Here is a 19424-nt window from a genome sequence, read left to right as displayed (position 1 = left end):
AGAGAGACAAACAGCTACTGGACCACGAGGGGAGAATTTGAGAGATAAGTGACACCATAAGACGAAACAACATTAGAATAATTGGGATTCCAGAAGAAGAAGAAAGAGAGAGGAGAGCAGAAGGTGTATATTGGAAAGGATTATGTAGAGAATTTCCCTAATATGGCAATGGGAACAAGAATCAAAATCCAGGAGGTGCAGAGAACCCCCCTCAAAATCAACAAAAATAGGTTCACACCCCATCACCTAATAGTAAAATTTACAAGTTTTAGCGACAAAAAGAAAATCCTGAAAGCAGCCCAGGAAAAGAAGTCTGTAATGTACAGTGGTAAAAATATTAGATTGGCAGCAGACTTATCCACAGAGACCTGGCCAAGAATACTATATCCAGCTAGGCTATCACTGAAAATAGAAGGAGAGATAAAAAGCTTCCAGGACAAACAAAAACTGAAAGAATTTGAAAACACCAAACCAGCTCTACAGGAAATATTGAAAGGGGTCCTCTAAGCAAAGAGAGACCCTAAAAGGAGTAGATCAGAAAGAAACAGAGACAATATACAGTAACAGTCACCTTACAGGCAATACAATGGCACTAAATTCCTATCTCTCAATAGTTACCCTGAATGTTAATGGGCTAAATGCCCCAATCAAAAGACACAGGGTATCACAATGGATAAAAAAACAAAACCCATCAATATGCTGCCTACAAGAAACTCATTTTAGACCCGAAGACACCTCCAGATTTAAAGTGAGGAGGTGGAAAACAATTTACCATGCTAATGGACATCAGAAGAAAGCTGGAGTGGCAATCCTTATATCAGATCAATTAGATTTTAAGCCAAAGACTATAATAAGAGATGGGGAAGGACACTATATCATACTCAAAGGGTCTGTCCAACAAGAAGATCTAACAATTTTAAATATCTATGCCCCTAACGTGGGAGCAGCCAACTATATAAACCAATTAATAACAAAATCAAAGATATGCATCAACAATAATACAATAATAGTAGGGGACTTTAACACTATCCTCACTGAAAGGGACAGATCATCCAAGCAAAAGATCAACAAGGAAATAAAGGCCTTAAATGACACACTGGACCTGATGGACATCACAGATATATTCAGAACATTTCATCCCAAAGCAACAGAATACACATTCTTCTCTAGTGCACATGGAATATTCTCCAGAATAGATCACATCCTGGGTCATAAATCAGGTCTCAACCGGTATCAAAGGATTGGGATCATTCCCTGCATATTTTCAGACCACAATGCTCTGAAGCTAGAACTCAATCACAAGAGGAAATTTGGAAAGAACCCAAATACATGGAGACTAAACAACATCCTTCTAAAGAATGAATGTGTCAACCAGGAAATTAAAGAAGAATTGAAAAAATTCATGGATACAAATGATAGTGAAAACACAACGGTTCAAAATCTGTGGGACACAGCAAAGGCAGTCCTGAGAGGAAAATATATAGCGGTACAAGCCTTCCTCAAGAAACAAGAAATGTCTCAAATAACAACCTAACCCTCCACCTAAAGGAGCTGGAGAAAGAACAACAAAGAAAGCCTAAACCCAGCAGGAGAAGAGAAATAATAAAGATCAGAGCAGAAATCAATGAAATAGAAACAACAACAACAAAAAAACCAATAGAACAAATCAACAAAACTAGGAGCTGGTTCTTTGAAAGAATTAATAAGATTGATAAACCTCTGGCCAGACTTATCAAAAAGAAAAGAGAAAGGACCCAAATAAATAAAATCATGAATGAAAGAGGAGAGATCACAACCAACACCAAAGAAATACAAACAATTATAAGAACATACTATAAGCAACTCTACGCCAACAAATTTGACAATCTGGAAGAAATGGATGCATTACTAGAGACATATAAACTACCACAACTGAACCAGGAAGAAATAGAAAACCTGAACAGACCCATAACCAGTAAGGAGATTGAAACAGTCATCCAAAATCTCCAAACAAACAAAAGCCCAGGGCCAGACAGCTTCCCAGGGGAATTTTACCAAACATTTAAAGAAGAATTAATTCCTATTCTCCTGAAACTGTTCCAAAAAAATAGAAATGGAAGGAAAACTTCCAAACTCATTTTATGAGGCCAGCATCACCTTGATCCCCAAACCAGACAAGGATCCCACCAAAAAAGAGAATTACAGACCAATATCCTTGATGAACACAGATGCGAAAATTCTCACCAAAACACTAGCCAATAGGATCCAACAGTACATTAAAAGGATTATTCACCATGACCAAGTGATTTATTCCAGGGCTGCAAGGTTGGTTCAACATCCACAAATCAATCAATATGATACAATACATTAATAAAAGAAAGAACAAGAACCATATGGTACTCTCAATAGATGCTGAAAAAGCATTTGACAAAGTACAGCATCCCTTCCTGATCAAAACTCTTCAAAGCGTAGGGATAGAAGGCACATACCTCAATATTATCAAAGCCATCTATTAAAAACCCACCACAAATATCATTCTCAAAGGAGAAAAACTGAAAGCTTTTCCACTAAGGTCAGAAACACGGCAGGGATGTCCATTATCACCACTGCTATTCAACATAGTACTAGAAGTCCTAGCCTCAGCAATCAGACAACAAAAAGAAATTAAAGACATCCAAATCAGCAAAGAAGAAGTCAAACTATCACTCTTTGCAGATGATATGATACTATATGTGGAAAACCCAAAAGACTCCACTCCAAAACTGCTAGAACTTGTACAGGAATTCAGTAAAGTGTCAGGATACAAAATCATTGCACAGAAATCAGTTGCTTTTCTCTACACCAACAACAAGACAGAAGAAAGAGAAATTAAGGAGTCAATCCCATTTACAATTGCACCCAAAACCATAAGATACCTAGGAATAAACCTAACCAAAGAGGCAAAGAATCTATACTCAGAAAACTATAAAGTACTCACGAAAGAAATTGAGGAAGACACAAAGAAATGGAAATATGTTCCATGCTCCTGGATTGGAAGAACAAATATTGTGAAAATGTCTATGCTACCTAAAGCAATCTACACATTTAATGCAATCCCTATCAAAATCCCACCCATTTTTTTTCAAAGAAATGGAACAAATAATTCTAAAATTTATATGGAACAGAAAAGACCCTGAATAGTCAGAGGAATGTTGAAAAAGAAAACCAAAGTTGGTGGCATCACAATTCCAGACTTCAAGCTCTATTACAAAGCTGTCATCATCAAGGCAGTATGGTACTGGCACAAAAACAGACACATAGATCAATGGAACAGAATAGAGAGCCCATAAATAGACCCTCAACTCTATGGTCAACTAATCTTCGACAAAGCAGGAAAGAATGTCCAATGGAAAAAAGACAGCCTCTTCAAAAAATGATATTGGGAAAATTGGACAGCCACATGCAGAAAAATGAAATTGGACCATTTCCTTACACCACACAGGAAAATAGACTCAAAATGGATGAAGGACCTCAATGTGAGAAAGGAATCCATCAAAATCCTTGAGGAGAATACAGACAGCAACCTCTTCTACCTCAGCTGCAGCAAACTTCTTCCTAGGAACATCGCCAAGTCAAGGGAAGCAAGGGCAAAAATGAACTATTAGGATTTCATCAAGATCAAAAGCTTTTGCACAGCAAAGGAAACAGTTAACAAAACCAAAAGACAACTGACAGAATGGGAGAAGATATTTGCAAACGACATATCAGATAAAGGGCTAGTGTCCAAAATCTATAAAGAACTTAGCAAACTCAACACCCAAAGAACAAAGAATCCAATCAAGAAATGGGCAGAGGACATGTACAGACATTTCTGCAAAGAAGACATCCAGGTGGCCAACAGACACATGAAAAAATGCTCCACATCTCTCAGCATCAGGGAAATACAAATCAAAACCACAACGAGATCCTACCTCACACCAGTCAGAATGGCTAAAATTAACAAGTCAGGAAACGGCAGATGCTGGCGAGGTTGCAGAGAAAGGGCAACCCTCCTACACTGTTGGTGGGAATGCAAGCTGGTGCAACCACTCTGGAAAACAGCATGGAGGTTCCTCAAAAAGTTGAAAATAGAACTACCCTATGACCCAGCAATTGCATTACTGGGTATTTACCCTAAAGATACAAACGTAGTGATCCGAAGGGGCATGTGCACCTGAATGTTTATAGCAGCAATGTCTACAATAGCCAAACTATGGAAAGAACCTAGATGTCCATCAACAGATGAATGGATAAAGATGTGGTGTATATATATATACAATGGAATACTATGCAGCCATCAAAAGAAATGAAATCTTGCCATTTGTGATGATGTGGGTGGAACTAGAGGGTATCATGCTTATCAAAATAAGTCAATTGGAGAAAGACAACTATCATATGATCTCCCTGATATGAGGAAGTGGAGATGCAACATGGGAGGTTTGGGGGGTAGGAAAAGAATGAATGAAACAAGATGGGATCGGGAGGGAGACAAACCATAAGTGACTCTTAATCTCACAAAACAAACTGAGGGTTGCTGGGGGGACAGGGGGAGGGAGAGGGGGGTGGGGTTATGGACACTGGGGATGGTATGTGCTATGGTGAGTGCTGTGAAGTGTGTAAACCTGGCAATTCACAGACCTGTACCCCTGGGGATAAAGATACATTCATTATATGTTTATAAAAAATAAAATAATTAATTAATTAATTAAAAAGAAGACGAGGACACTCACCGTACACTCCAAAGCTTCCCTCTCCTCCACCTTACCCCCTACGACTGTCCCAAGATTTTTATCCTCGAAAAGAAACAGATCAGTCCACACTCCAACCAGTACAGCCTTTGAAAGGTAAAGGCCATGTTGTTTTCTATATTTTATTATAAAAGTAATACATGGTCTGTACAGAAAGAGAGTCTCGATGGCAAGAAGTGCTGAGACTCAAAAGGAACCAGGACAGTCAGTCATCTGGGACCACACTGTCTGCAACTTTTAGGACAGCAAGCTTCAGGATTCACACAGATGTCCCTGGAACGGTCCTTCTCTTCCTTTGGAACTGTGACATCCTCTTGTCCTCCCTAAGGGGAACTGGGCCAGGCATCCTGGTGTCTCTGATTCTCTTTCCCCGGGGCCGAGGCAAGATAATGGAGGCTAAATTTGGTTCTGGTAATCTGCCTCTGCCTCTTCCTCCGGGTGCAAGAGAAGTGAGTAGGTGATGGTATTCTCAGCCTAGGGAACACAGACGGGAGCAAGTCACAGGAATGAAGGCAGCAGAGGAGGCGGCGGAAGGAGGAGATGGCTGGGGTGGCTCACCTCAATTTTGGCAGCCTCTTCAGTATCAGTGACATTGGCTGTGGGCAGAAAGAACAGAGGTCAGGGGCGCGTGGGGGCTCGGTCAGTCAAGGGTTAACCTTCTGCTCAGGTCACGATCTCAAGGTCCTGGGATGGAGCCCTGAATCTGCTTCTCCCTCTTCCTCTGCCCCCCACCCCCACTCATGCTCACACTCTTTCTCTCTCAAATAAATAAATACAATCTTTAAAAAAAACAATTAGAACAGAGATCAGCCCCCTGCACGGTGGCGGCCGCTGCAGAACGAAGGCCCCAACCAGACACGAAGAAACAAGGACCTGCAGACCGGGTTCTCTGCCCAGACTCAGCCTCTGCTCCTGGCCACACGGCAGAGGGAGGCCCTCATCTGCATGCTTTTCAGAGAATCGCTGACTTTTTCTAGAAACCAACCAGCCCCCTTTAGGAACCGGAGATCCTGGGAAGAGATGGGGGGCGGGGAGGGGATGTTCAGTATCACCGGGAGGTCAAGTTCAGTTTCTTGCTGGCCACCCTCTTCAGGGAGAGAAGACTGGGGGGCGGTTCAGCACTGGCCCCATGCAGGGGGTTGGGGGGGCGGGGCCTTTGAAGAACGTGAGGCTCCGCCACATTAAAACGGAAGAAAGCGCAACAGTGAAAGCGAGGGGAGGAGGGAAGGAAGCAAGCCAACAAGCCAGGACTTTCCCTGGTAAATAGCTAAAACACACCAAATTCCCACATGTTTTTTGCCAGTGAACTCACTCACTCACTCACTCACAGTGTGAAAAGTAGTCTCAGTATCTGCGAAGCAGCATTCCTTAGGCAGGGGTGGGGGTGGGAGGGTGAGACAGTGCCTCCAGTGTCTCCACTCACCCCCACCCCCACCCCGCACACAGACAGTCTGTGTTTGCCATGCTCCAGATTCTGGAACAAAGCACCCCCTGAATTCTCCTTCTAATGCATTCTCAACGATCCTAGTGACCTAGCTCGCTGATGGGAAACCGTCAGACCCCCTGCCTCGCCGAGACGGGAGTGCCGGTGAAATGGATTGTGCTGGTGCAGACAGAGCCAAACCTCCAAGGGGCTGTTCCCAGTTGTGTTTGGGCTTTTCTCTGGATCTGGCTTGGCGTGGTGCGGGCTCAGGCCCGCATCCCATTGGACACGGCCAAGAACACAAGGGCCTTGCTCAAAGCACAGCGGGACAAGTGCCATTGCGCTCAAGCTCTCGAATCTGTTGGTTCCGCTCTGAGTCACACTCGGGCCCCCTGACGCAGAGCCCCTGAGGGCCTCTTTTTCCTCTGCTTCTGCTACCCAGGAGCCCCTCGAGAAATTTCCAGGTTCCCTGGCGCTCTCGTTTAGCTACAGGCAGGAGGTCACCTGGGATACTCCTGCTCCCACCTGGGCCAGGGGTTGGAGAGTCACGGACTCTGAGAATGTCAGACCCAGAAGGGCTTTCAGGTCATCAGGCCAATCCGCCCGTTTGCTCAGGGAGGTGACTGCATGCTGTGGTGGGGAACGTGCAAGTTTCCACCTGCTGCTGGTGACAGAGCAATGACCAGGCCCATGTCTAATAAACTTACACACATGGGCACCAGAGCCAAACTCTGCCTAGCAGCGAAGCCTAGGAATGCACTCAGTCCCCTAGAACTTTCTCCAGCCTACATGTCCTCGTAATGCCTCGTTCTTCCCCCATCACTCCCTGAGACAGACTCCTCAACCTGTCCAGCGATCATTCCCTGAAGCTCCCTCTCTTTTCCTCTTATTCCCGTGTGTCTCAGTCTCACCACTCCTAACCTCTGGCCTCTGCCAAACCCCACAGAAGGACCCAAATGTCTCTGATGTCCTGTTCTGGAAACATTCCCAGCATTCCTGGTTCCAAAATTTGGACACAACCCTCCCCTCTCTATCTGCGGCAGGTGGTCCTCTCCCTCTCATCCCCAGTGAGGTCCTCTTTAGGCCCAGGAGTTAGTCTCAGAACGGACCAAGCGATTTGAGCCCCTGCCCTCCTCCCACCGCCCCCTCCCTCTCCTGTGCTCCCAGCTGAACTCACACAAGCCACTTCCTGTGGGCTCCAATCCACTTGGCAGCCCCAGGCAGGGCACCTTGAGCCTCCAAGCAGGGAACTGCACTCACCTGGTTCCTCAGGGAGGGGCTCTCCCATTTCCCTGTGATTGGGGTTTCCTAGGGGAGCTATGAGGGGCACAGAGGAGGTTAGTAGAGGTACAGGGTGAGGCCTGAGTCCTCAGGCAAGGACCAGGGGCAGGAATGGGTTAGAACCAACAGAGACCCTCCCCTCCCCCACCCCCGTGGAGATGCTTCTCTTCCTCTTCCTCCTCCTCCTCTCCTGCCCCAGACCTGCCCACCCTATAGAAGGGCCATTGAGTTAACCATGGGGACCCCTGGGACTGTCAGAAAGGCCACTCGGCCGTATCTTTATCAGGCTTGCCCTGCCCTGTAATAAGCTCTTTTTCCTTCCTCTCAGAGTCTCTGTGCATCTCGGTGGGGAGCCCGACTGTGCACCGACCCAAAGGGCCTTGTGAGGTGCGAGGAGCATCTTTTCTCCTCCCCTGTGGCTCGGAGTCTTTTTTCCTCTTCCTCCTCTTCTATCTCCGGGTGTCTTTAGACTTCCTCTCCCGCCAAGCTAGCTTTCCAGGGAGATGAACCATGACAACTTGCTTATTCGATTTCTAGGGCTCCTCGCCTCCTCTCTCAGCTCCTTCAGGGTGGTGCGAAGGGGGAAGGAGCCGCTTTCCGAGAGTCGGAATTCTTCAGGGCACCTGTCTGTGAACAGACGCTCAGTGACCCGGTCTCCCTGCCGGCAAACGGTGCTAGGCGCAGGGGCCAGGAGGGGATGTGAACGAGGACTCACTGGGACTTCCTTCCCGTCGTCTTACCACCCACTCTGGAACACACGGTTTCTGTTCTCTAATGTGGCCTCTGTGGTCTGCATGACCCGGCCCTTGCCCACGTGTCTGCCCAGCCTCATCTGCCTGCCCTGCGCCTTGCAGGTTTTGGTTTCCACGCCACACAGCCCTTGCCGCCCCCTTCTCGCTCCTCCCCCCACCCCTGTCTCAGCCACAGTGCTCCTCCTTTCTGTGCCTTGGCCCCCAGCCAAGCAATGCTCTTCCAGGCCTCTCTGTCCGGCTGACGGCTACCAGCTACCCTCCTCCGTCACGAGAGCGGCTCTCTCTCGTGTGCTGTTATGTACCCCCCACTCGGCTGAGCGCTCAGCCCTGCTCAACCCCATACCATCCTGTAAGGTAGGTCCTACTAGTGCCCCCATTTTCCAGATGAAGCAATACAGGCACAGAGATAGCGAAGAACTCACCCAAGGTCACACAGCTGGTGAGCTGTGGAGCTGAGATTTAATCGGGGATGGGGGGGCGGTCCAGCTCCCCCACGTGTGTTTCGGTCACTACATATACCACTGCCTCTTGCAAGCTTCTCTAACCACTCGCCTGGGCTGCGTCCCGTGGGCTCTTGTGGCCCCCCTCCCCCCATCACAGCCTTGGTGACACGACTACAGCTTTCATCCCACCTAACTCTAATGATTTACTTGTCCTGTCTTCCCCACCGCACTGGGAGCCCCTGGAGAGCAGGGACTGGACTTCTTATCACCCAGGGTGCCTAACACAGTGCTGGACCCATAAGCAAGTTTTTTCAAGCCTTGTTGAATAAATGCATGAATTTATATAGCTCAGTCTGCTACGTCTGTGTCTGCCTTCCTGCCTTCGGCTCAGGTCGTGATCCCAGGCTCCCTGCTCCACAGGGAGCCTGCCTCTGCCTCTCTCTCTGTCTCTTATGAATAAATACATAAAATCTTTTAAAAGTAAATAAGTGAATGAATGAACAAATAAAATATGGGGCTATGTCTGAACTGTAAGGATTCTCTGAGCCCAAAGAGGAGGGTCCCGGCTATGGTTGGGGTTAGAGCCTGGGCCAAGTAGGACCTGACAGCAAGAGGAACCCAGAGAAGCCACGAACCTGAAGTTTGCTTTTGCCTGAGGCGGAACCAGGCCACAGCAGCCACGAGGATGGCCACTGCAGCAGAGCCAGCGACTGTGGCCACGACCGTCGTCATCACCGAGGAGTCGCTCCAGTCGGACTCTGGGGGAGACAGAACTCAGGACACGCAGCAGTCTCCCACGTCCCACCCTGTACTGCAGGGCTTCTCTCCAGGAGCCGCTTTGTGTCTGGGTCCCTTGTCTCTTGTCCCTTGTCTGGGTCCTCCCCAAACCTCACCTGTGGGGACGACACTGCGGCTGGACTTGTGCCTCCCCGCCGACAGGTGTCTCCGCTCATCCAATAAAGGCAGACTACTGAGTGTGTGCAGGCCAAGGTCAGAGAAAGAAGGGAGGGGGACCCAAAGCCTCCCCTAGTTGGAGGCACCGAGACTCAATCCCACAAGGGCCAGAACTTTGGGGGACAAGTCATGTCTTGGGGAGTGAACGGGCACAACATGTGACCCGACTCGGAACTCTAGCCCCTCCTGCTGCCCAGGGCCAATATTCATCACGCCCCGTTCCTCCCTGCTCTGCCTCCGTGCCCACATGCGTGTGCTCTGGCATTTCTCAGATCTCCCAGGAGGCCCCTACGACCTTAGCCACAATTGCCCATCCCCTCGCTGTCCTCCTCCCTCTGTCCTGACAGAGTTCCCACCTTGGACGGTGATGGCCACAGGCTGCGAGAGGCGCAGCATCTGGCCTATCATTCCCGTGCAGTGGTAGTCACCGCTGTGACTGAGGTTGGCTTCTGGAATGAAGAATGTGGAATTCAGAGAGGAGAACTGCTTGGATTTTCCGTCCTGGAAGAAGGTGATCTTGTACAGATGCCGGTTCTGCCAGCTGTGGCACCTCAGCATGATGGGGTCCCCTATCTGGAACACCAGGCGCTGGGTCTGGAGCAGCAGCCAGTCTGAAAGACACAAAGGGACCCTAGGACCGGGGAGGTCTTGACCTAACTCTGAGGCCATCCTCACCGGCGGGACACGCTGTGGGTGGAGGGAAGAGCCTGACACCTGGTGTCTCAGGGTAGCTCCATTTTGGGGGAGCTGTGACTTCATGGGCCTCTTCTGGGCCTTGGGTTCCTCCTCTGTGAAGATGGACATAACAATTCCACGCAGCTACCGCAGTTCCTGGCACATAGTAGGTGTTCAGGATAAGCTTGTTTTCTCTTTCCTGTCCTGGGAGAAGGCAGCTGCCGCCCTGTCTTGCCCAACAGGCTCTTTCAGGAAGAGAGCCCGGGGTGCAGTCTGACCTGGGAGATGACACGTGAGGGGACACAGCAGAGACAAGTCTTTCGGAGGAGTGAGAGGTCATGGACCTCCAAGAAGTATTAGCTTATTTGATGTAATTTGGTAAATGTGGAGTTATACTTCAGCAGCGTCTTTGAGGTCATTGGCCTGCTGTCTTTTTTCCCTCCCGATGTGGATCCTTTGACTGAGGAAGACGAAATATTTAGTATGTTTGTTGTGTAGGAAATAAAGCCTAAGGTGTAAATTTGTTCTCCTGACCTCAGCTCACGTGCTCCTTTTCCCTAAACCTGGAGGACGGAGCAGAGCTGGAATCGGAAAGAGGGTTAGAGGAGAAGACAACAGCAGAATCCGAAGGGGGGGTGCCTGGGTGGCTCACTGGGTGAAGCCAGTGAAGGTGAATTGGAAGGGAGTGGGGGCAGGGGGCGGGGTGCAGGAAGAACGACAAGGCCGACCAAGTCTCAGCACTGGCTGGGGACACAGCCACGGAGGCAGGAGGAGATGGTCAGTACCAAGGGAGTGAGTGACAACACAGAGAAGCCAGCCACAGCTACAGGAGGAATTCAAGGGGTGGAGGGTGGCACCAGACCTTGTTCCTTGGGTGCCACCAGCTGGAAAAGCCCAGCCCTCCTGTCAGGGAGGCACGTCTGCCTTCCGCCCAATTCCCTGCCTTACCACACTGCACATTCCTCCTCTTGGAGGACCAAGACCCTGGCTGGGCACTACGCACCGGGATGAGGCTGAGCCGTCCTTGTTCCCTAGACTGTCTCTCTTGCGAGATTGGATTAGGGCAGGTGGGGATGCCAAGATGTGTAAAGCATTGAAAAAAATAAAGTAGAACCCAGAGAAAATACCAATGTCGCCATGTAGCGCCAGCAACCAATTCCGGCCCCTCTCTTCCCTGCCGAGGGAATCCCCAACACAGAAGACCTACGCGGCTGGGAATGGTTTTTCTTCTGCGGAGTCTCTGCTGCCACCAGGTTATAACCTGGATGACAGGGAGTATCTGCCTTCGGCTGGTCTGTGCAAAGGGGGGCAACTTAGCCCTCCTTGAGAACATTTGTCTTGGTGCAGATCTTAAAGGCAGGGTCAGGTTCCTGTCCGTGGCACTCATGAGAGGTTCTTCAAGTAATCGAAGGGCTTTCCCACCCATCTGGGACCAAAACTCCTCTGCATTCTTCCTGAAGCCGTGCGGAGAAGCAATAATGCCCACACCTTCTTCACATGCCAGTGGCTACGTGGGGACACACTCAGTCTCGGGGGGTGGGATGCCCTCACCTCCTTGCCTTCCTGCAGGGGCAGGGACACAGCTGTGGGGCCTCAGGAGCCTCCCTCTGGGCCTGTCACTTCCTGCTGCCTGGAAAGGGTGGGGGTGACAGGCCCGCTGTGTGCTTTTGAGGAAAATGTAGGTGTCCGGGGAGAGAAAGGGCCTCCATGAAGAGTGACGGTGACGATATTCATCGCCATCGCATGGTGGCTCTTTAGGGAGAAGCTACTTTTTTGCCAGAAGCTTTGTAAAATCATTCTTTTGTTTAACAAATATTTATTAAGCCGTGCCCTTGTCAGGGGCTAGAAATGCAAACATAGTTAAAACACAGCTTCCAGGGGACATCTGGGTGGCTCAGTCGGCTAAGTGTCCAACTCTTGGTTTTGGCTCAGGTCATGAGCTCAGGGTTGTGAGATGGAACCCTGTTTCAGGCTCTGTGCTGGGTGTGGAGCCTGCTTGGGATTCTCTCGCTCCCTCTCCCTCTGCCCTTCCCTCCCTCTCTCTCTCTAATGAGGAAAAAAAAAGATCAACACAATTTTCAGGTCAAATTGCATGGGAACAGAGAGATGCTGATTCCCACAAGGACCTGGGGAGGAAGGCATTAATACCCCCATGAGTAGACAAGGATCAAATCCAAGGGCAGATGAATCACCATGGCTAGTGATGTCCAGGCTGAAGACCCAGTTGTGGTCTGTCTATGCTCTGTGATGGCTACAAAAATGGGTTTTTAGGCAGTCAGAATTTCCTTCTGCTTCTCTCATACCCTACGTGCTTGTCTGTAGCTTTGTAACCTTGCTCCATCGGGATTGAGGCAAACTGAGGACTGAGGAATCTCTTAGGACCGTCCACTGCCACCACACGTACTAAGCAAAGGGGGTGCATGAAAAGGGAAGTGAGTGGACAAAAACATCTTCCAACAACTCACAGCCCTACTTCCCAGGAAAGAGGCTACCCCCTTCCTAAAAACCTCTGCCATGTTAGCAGATTTCATCTTTCCTTATTCACCCAGTCCCTCCCTGGGCCCTTCCTCCACTGACCGGAAGTCACGTCCAGATGCACAGGGTCACTGAGGCTGGTCTGGTCCGTCTGGCACCTGTACTCCCCACTGTCCTGTTTTTTGGCCTTAAAGCTGTAGTTGGACTTGACCAGGGTTGGGATGGAGCTCCCGTTATGGAACCACTGGGTGACGTGGTCTGCAGCGGTGTGGGCCCCTTGGCACTTCAGGGTCACGCGATCCTCCTGGAGCACATTGACCCATGGGGGCTCGAGGTCCAGCACAGCCTTCGGGAGACCTGCTGAAGGGCAGAGAGAGGAGGAAGCAGGAGGAAAGGGGGCCCCAAGAGCCGAAGCGGCCCCTGAATTTCAGTGAAGCGTCCCTGGTCCTTCTGAGGACATCAAGAGTGGAACCCGGCCCCGTACTGTTGTGTGACTGTAGATAATTCCTCTTACTCATGCGTCCCACCACAGGGGCCTACAGGAAGCCAGGTCCACTCAGGGAGCTTGACCTTTCCTCGGGAAGAGAGGGCAAAGTAAGAGAAAGGAAGAAGGGGAAAAGGAAACACGAGAAATATATGTATACCTCGACAGAGGTCACCTGAGGGAGTTCTTTCTTTCCTTTTTTCTTCCTTCCTTCCCTCCCTCCCTTCCTTTCTTCTTCCCTCCTTCCCTCCCCCCTCCCTCTCCCCTTCCCTCCCTCCCTATCCGTTCCTTCATTTCTTCCTTCTTTCTTTCCTTCCTTCCTGTTTCTTCTTTCCTTCCTCCCTCCCTCCCTCCCTTCCTTCCTTCCTCTGTTTCTCTCTCATACACACACACACACAGACACACACACATGCACGCACGTGCATACTACATACTACGCACGTACATACTACACATACATACCTTTCTGGAACTCACCTTCTTCCCCTCTAAACAGAGGCATTTTGGATATTAGATAAACTCTCTCCAGAGCCTGATGAAAGCATCTGGTGGAGGTATCCAGCATAAGTCAGACATCAGGTTTCTCTTCTGACCTGATGTCAACCTTTGCCCCTTAGAATAGACCTATCCTCACACCCAAGGACAGAGGAGTGTCTGTGTCCTCAGAAGGATAAAGAAAGAGAAAGGCTGGAGGGCCAGTCTAGGGAGCCCTGGGTTCAGTGCCCCAGGGAGAACCGCACCCCACCCTCCCTGGGATTCCTGGGAGGCAGGGAGTTAATTGGCACAGAGAAAGAAGAACCCAGCAGAGTTTACAACACCGAGCTGCAATCTGGGGTATCTCCTCCTACTTCCTTCCAGGCCTTGAAGCCCACAGATACATGCAAAGTGGAGGATTTATCAGCACGGGAGATAACCTTGGCAGATGATGGGATTTTGTTGCAGCTGAGACTAAAAATGTCTGGGGTTTGATTTTACTGACAGAGAGGATGAGCTATTTTCTGTGACAGTATCTGTGACGTCTCACCCTAACAGAACCAGAAGGATTCAAGCACCTGCTGCCTATCCTGAGCTCCCTGGGAGGAGGGGAAAGAGAAAGGGGAGAGGGAGAGGGAGGGGCAGGGCATCTGCTTCCTGGCCCCACCCAAGTACTAGGTTACTGGTGCATTCAGGGCACCTCCAAGTGGGTGCTGGGAGCAGAGGAAGAGTGTGGCTGGGGGAGGAAGAGGATGTGGGTGGAGCACTTACCAGGTGTTCCAGCAACTGGAGCTGTAAGAAAGTGAAGATCAGTCCAGAGTTTAGATCTGATGATTCATCATTACAAGAATCACTTAAAAAAAAAAAAAAAATCCCTCCATGCAAATCCCCTTAACACCCTTGCCCTCCCTGGTCTCTTGTTAAATTCAGCTATACTGTCCTTGCCTTTACTTGTTCATCTGTGGGTCACTAAAATGAGCACACAAGCAGACGGATCAGTAGCTCTATAAATTTGTGGTCACCGTTTTCAAAAGGACATTGAACTGCCATTCTGACACGTTTTCCTAATAAATTTACTCTGCCGTTCTCAGTAGCCACACTCATCTTTTCCTCACTCCCAAAACTTTCCTGTCTTCGGGCCTCCAATCCCTTCTTGCTTAAAGTGGATGCCTTCCTTCGTTCTTCACAGAAAACAAAAGCAGTTGGGCAGGAAATCTCACACCTTCCCTCAACTCAAATGTCTAACCTCTCTGCCCCTCTGCCCAACTTCCTTTCTTGCTATTCCCTAGGAAAGTCTCCCTCCTCCTCTCCAAGATCAGTCTCCACCCTGGTTCGCAATCCCTGTCACCCTCACAAGGATTTCCCTCTTTCTGTTATCCGCATGCTCTTCTGCATCACCAATTTCTCCTCAGCTAGTTCTTTCCCATTAACATAAGCATAGTCCAGATCTTTCATTAAAAAAAAAAAAAAAGCTTCTCACTTGATCCCACATATAATTCCAAAACTATTTCTCGGCTCCCTTTCATAGCCAGATTTCTCAGGGTTGTTTTTTTTTTTCTACATGGACTGTGCTCCTTTCTACTCATTGAGCTCCCATAACACCAGCCCTCTTTAAATTCTTCACACTTGCAGCTCTTGTGTATGCAGATCCCTCCTCTAGACCAGTTTTCTTAATCTCTTCAAATGGCTAGATCCTTGCCTTGCTCAAAGTCCCAGCTCAAGTGTCACCTCCTCAGAAAAAGCTTCCCTTATCATCCTGTTTATTATCCTCTCTTCTTCCCCACAAAGACTGTTCTTATCACAGTATCCTGTTTACATCTTCGTGGCCCTTTCCAATTTATATTTATGCCTATTTATCCATTTATTTGTTGTTTATATCTCCCAGAAGAATGGAAGTTCAAAGAGGGCAGCAGCCATATCAATTTTATTGCCAGTGCTCTGGGAAATCACTTACTGAATGAGTCTAGGTGGGAGATAAAAGGGGCCACAGTTGTATTGACAATAGGACGTGAAGACTATATGCACATGAAGGAAAAATTTTCTTAAGATTTTATTTATTTGTTTGAGAGAGAAAGAGTGAGAGAACTTGAGCAGGGTGGGGGGCAGAGGGAGAGGCAGAAGCAGACTCTCTGCTGAGAAGAGAGTCTGACTTGATCCTGGAACTCCAGGATCATGACCTGAGTCAAAGGCAGATGCTTCACCCACTGAGCCATGAGCCAACTTCTCATGTGGGGGTACATGAGAAATTTAAGAAGCAATATTGGGGGAAGCTGGCCCTTGATGAGAGTGAGGGTAATATGAGTGGATGGCTAGGGAAAAGGTTACTCATGCTCACACAAATAGAAATGTTAGGAAGAGGAGTACATCTGTAAGGGGAAGATAAGTTGAGTTTGAATATAGTTTGTGTCTGACCCAGTATATCAGTGTGAGGGTATCCAACCAGCAGGTGGAAACACAAAACTGTAGTTGACACAAGCAAGAAAGACAGGTTTGGAAGTTGTTGACACAGCAGTGATAGCTGAAAACCAGAGTGTGTCAGAGTGGCAAGACGGACGGTGTAGAAAGAAGTAGAACCTAAGAGGAGGGGAAGAGGAGCAACAAGAAAGAGATGAGAAGAGTGGAGAGAAGTTGTCAGCCATTTATTCATTCCACACTCAACCAACAGTCATGAAAACACGCTCAATAGAGTCATTGTAAGGCAGACAAGGACCTTGTGCTTTAAGGTCAGGAAGGCTGTCTGTCTTGTTCATTGGTAAATCTCCAAGTCCTAGAACAGGGCGTGTTCATGCATTTATTTAAAGTTTAAACAAGGCAGTTTGTGGAATCTGTAGAAAGCAGGAAATGCAGGGTCCACATTGCCTGGCTGTAGAGGAAGAGCCACTTGGGGCAATGGGAATGTAGTGAAGAGGGGGCGATGGGGCCCTTAGTACACGTCGGAGCAGCCCTGGAGGCATTTAAGTGCGGTGACTCAGCTGCACTTGAAGACGTCATGGCCTCGGTGTGCGGCACAGATTCAGAGGAGAGGGGACAGGAGCAGTCCAGATGGGGTCAGAGGTGTTGTCAAAGCTGGGTTATTGAGGGATGCAGTCAAATGCTCTACCCCTGAGCTATACCCCCTGGTTACTGAGGGATGAAGACCTAAAGATAGTGCTCCAAATAAGGATGGGAAAAATGGAGCCAATCCTGGGTGACTTAACGAAAGGGCAAGTGGAAGAAAAGATCAAGTTTTGCCCAGGAGGCCTGCCCAGGCGACTGGCCCATTGGTGGCTGAGATGGGCAAGCATATCTATCACCTCTCAAGGTCTGAGCTTCCTTTCCTTCACGTGAAAAATGACATAGTCTAATGCTCCTTTCACATGTTATTCAACTTCAGTCCATTTCATCCTGCTCATGAAGGAATACTCTCTCCTCTTCACCTCCACTTCTTATCTCAGTATCATTTAGCAGTGAGGGTTGAAGGCTCCCAGAGATGACCAGATTTTACCATCAGTCATAGCACCTAACTCGAGAGTGGCTCCATGTCTTCCTCTGGGGCCATTGTATTTGAGGGTGGAAACTCTAGGAATTGAGCTTGGAGAGATAATCCTGGCAATAAGGCTCCCCTAGCTGGCCTCCTTAGACTTCCTCCCACCTGGCACCAACAGTCCCTGGCCTCCATCTTGACCTAGGACCCTGACTTTCTCCCTGATCACAGCCAGGACCTATCCCCATGTGTGTGTACAAGGAAGTATGCATGATTTCTCCAGTCCTACAACTGACAATTCCAGAACTTCCCAGGTTGTGTGTTCTCTCAACCCCTGCTCCCTGGATAACCCGGACCCTCTTTGCTTCTTCCCAGGGAAATCCAACACATAAACAGAATAAGCTTCTGCTGCTTAATAGAGAATGGTTACTTCCACCTCCACCCCAAGTGTCCTATTGCTTCCTCCCCACCCTTTATCTAAGACAGCATTCATCCTTCCACCTAAGATTTGGTCCCTGTGAAACACAAATTTCTAAGGAAGGAAAGCACCCTGGCCACTCATTAGTGACTCAAGTCTGCGTCACTAGACTTTCCCCAGAGCAGGTTCAGGTGTAGGTGGTGGCAAAACATCAGGGACCTGGCTGCCCAGTGATGCTGGGCAAAGGACACTAAAAACTACAACAAACACTCTGCCAGTTTTATCATTTGCCAAGGCCAGTAGGTCTATCAGAGTTAGTCTTCATCAGCCTGCTTCACCCTCCTCATTTTCCTGAACAGTTCCCGTGCTACCCCTCATCCTCGCCAAAGCTCAGCCCAACCTAGGGAAGTAGCAGCTGAGTCAGGAAAGTGCAACTGCCTCTGTCCCTCATGAGGACACGGACTCACCCAGAAAGAGCAGAGCTGTCCACAGCAGCATGTCACCCAAAGGATGGCAGGGCATGCAATCGGCCCAGTCACTAGCAGCAGCAGGGATGGGGAGGAACGAGGGAATCTGCATCAACTGTGGCTCACGTTGGCTCCAGCAGCACCAGGGTGGCAGGCAGAGGCTTCTCTTAAGACTTGACAGATTGTACCCGAGAGGACGGACAAATTCTGAAGTCCAAAAGAGGAAGTGAAAAGAAATGTTGTTTTATCATAGGCTCCTCCCCTTCCACCCTTTTTCCTCTTCACTGTTCCCTCCCAGAAGATTCAGAGCTTCCCAGAACAGGTCTGGCTCAGCCCAATTCCAAATTCACAGAAATTTTAGAAACTGGGAAACAGCTTCCTCTTCTTTTGGGACACAGCTAGGCTCAGCCTCTGGGAGTAGGAGGGGAAGAGTCAACCAATTCAGCTCACAACTTCCTACCTGTTCCTATCTCTTTAGAAAAGGCAACAGAGCAGAAGGTGCAGCCAGTTTTCTCTGACTTCTAGCTCCATTTGGAGGCCCGGATGCTCCTAAAACTGGTGATGGTGGGCGTAAGGCCACCCACCATCATTTGATTTTCTTTGCTATCATAATCTCTGACTTACTCCTAGATTGTGGAGCAAGAACAAGGATGTGTGTCAGGGTGGCACTAGGATGGTTAGGCTCATCCTCTTATTCCAGCATTCATTCTTTTTTTAAGATTTATTGATTTATTTGAGAGAGAGCACACTCATGCCTGTGAGTGTGCAAGGGGAGGGGGAAGGGCAGAGGGAGGGGGATGAAGAAGACTCCCCACTGAGCACAAAGCCAGACACGAGGCTTCATGTCAAGACCCTGAGATCATGACATGAACCAAAATCAAGAGTTGGACATCCAACTGACTGAGCCACCCAAGCGCCTCTCACATCCATTCTTTTGCTTGTTCCTTCAACAGACAATCTTCCGAACACCAGCTTGTGCCCTGGTTCTTTATCTTTACCATCTTCAATCCCATCACTGTTCCTATCACTATGGTGTGTTGAAGGAGCATGGGCCTTGGGGCTATATCGGTCTAGTTTTGAATGCCAGCTCAGATGGCTTGTCTAGGAAAGTAATCATGCCCACCCTTCAAGCAGGATTTCTCAGCCTCAGTACTTTTGACATTTTGGGTCAAATAGTTCTCATTGTGAGGAACTATCCTGTACATTGTAGAATGATTAGGAACATCTCTGGCCCCACCCACTAGATGCCAGTTGTATCCCTAGTTGTGAAAATAAAAATGTCTCTAGACATGGACGAATGTCCTCTCAAAGGCAAAAGTGCCCCAGGTTGAGAAACATTGCACTCAAGGCATTTGGAAAAGAAAAGAAAA

At 48.6% G+C, this 19424-nt stretch overlaps 1 protein-coding gene across 2 annotated transcripts; it reads right to left on the bottom strand.

Annotated features, from left to right (window-relative positions):
• Nucleotides 1–4818: 4818 nt before the first annotated feature.
• FCGR2B (Fc gamma receptor IIb) lies at nt 4819–18264 on the bottom strand. 2 transcript variants are annotated; one of them, XM_080825044.1, is made up of 7 exons: nt 18055–18264; nt 14478–14498; nt 12851–13108; nt 9955–10209; nt 9280–9402; nt 5304–5341; nt 4819–5219 (listed from the first exon to the last, which is right to left on the bottom strand). In XM_080825044.1, the coding sequence occupies exons 1-7, from the start codon at nt 18164–18166 to the stop codon at nt 5142–5144; spliced, it is 885 nt and encodes a 294-aa protein (XP_080681170.1). In that variant the 5' UTR covers nt 18167–18264; the 3' UTR covers nt 4819–5141. The 2 variants fall into 2 exon arrangements, with proteins under 2 accessions (XP_080681170.1, XP_080681171.1); XM_080825045.1 differs by having other exon boundaries at nt 4820–5219; nt 12851–13105; nt 18055–18241.
• Nucleotides 18265–19424: the final 1160 nt, after the last annotated feature.

The sequence above is a fragment of the Martes martes genome, assembly GCF_963455335.1.
Source record: "Martes martes genome assembly, chromosome: 15".
NCBI classification, from domain to species: domain Eukaryota; kingdom Metazoa; phylum Chordata; class Mammalia; order Carnivora; family Mustelidae; genus Martes; species Martes martes.
Note: the sequence above shows the minus strand (reverse complement) of the source record. Positions and strands in the feature narration are given on the sequence as shown.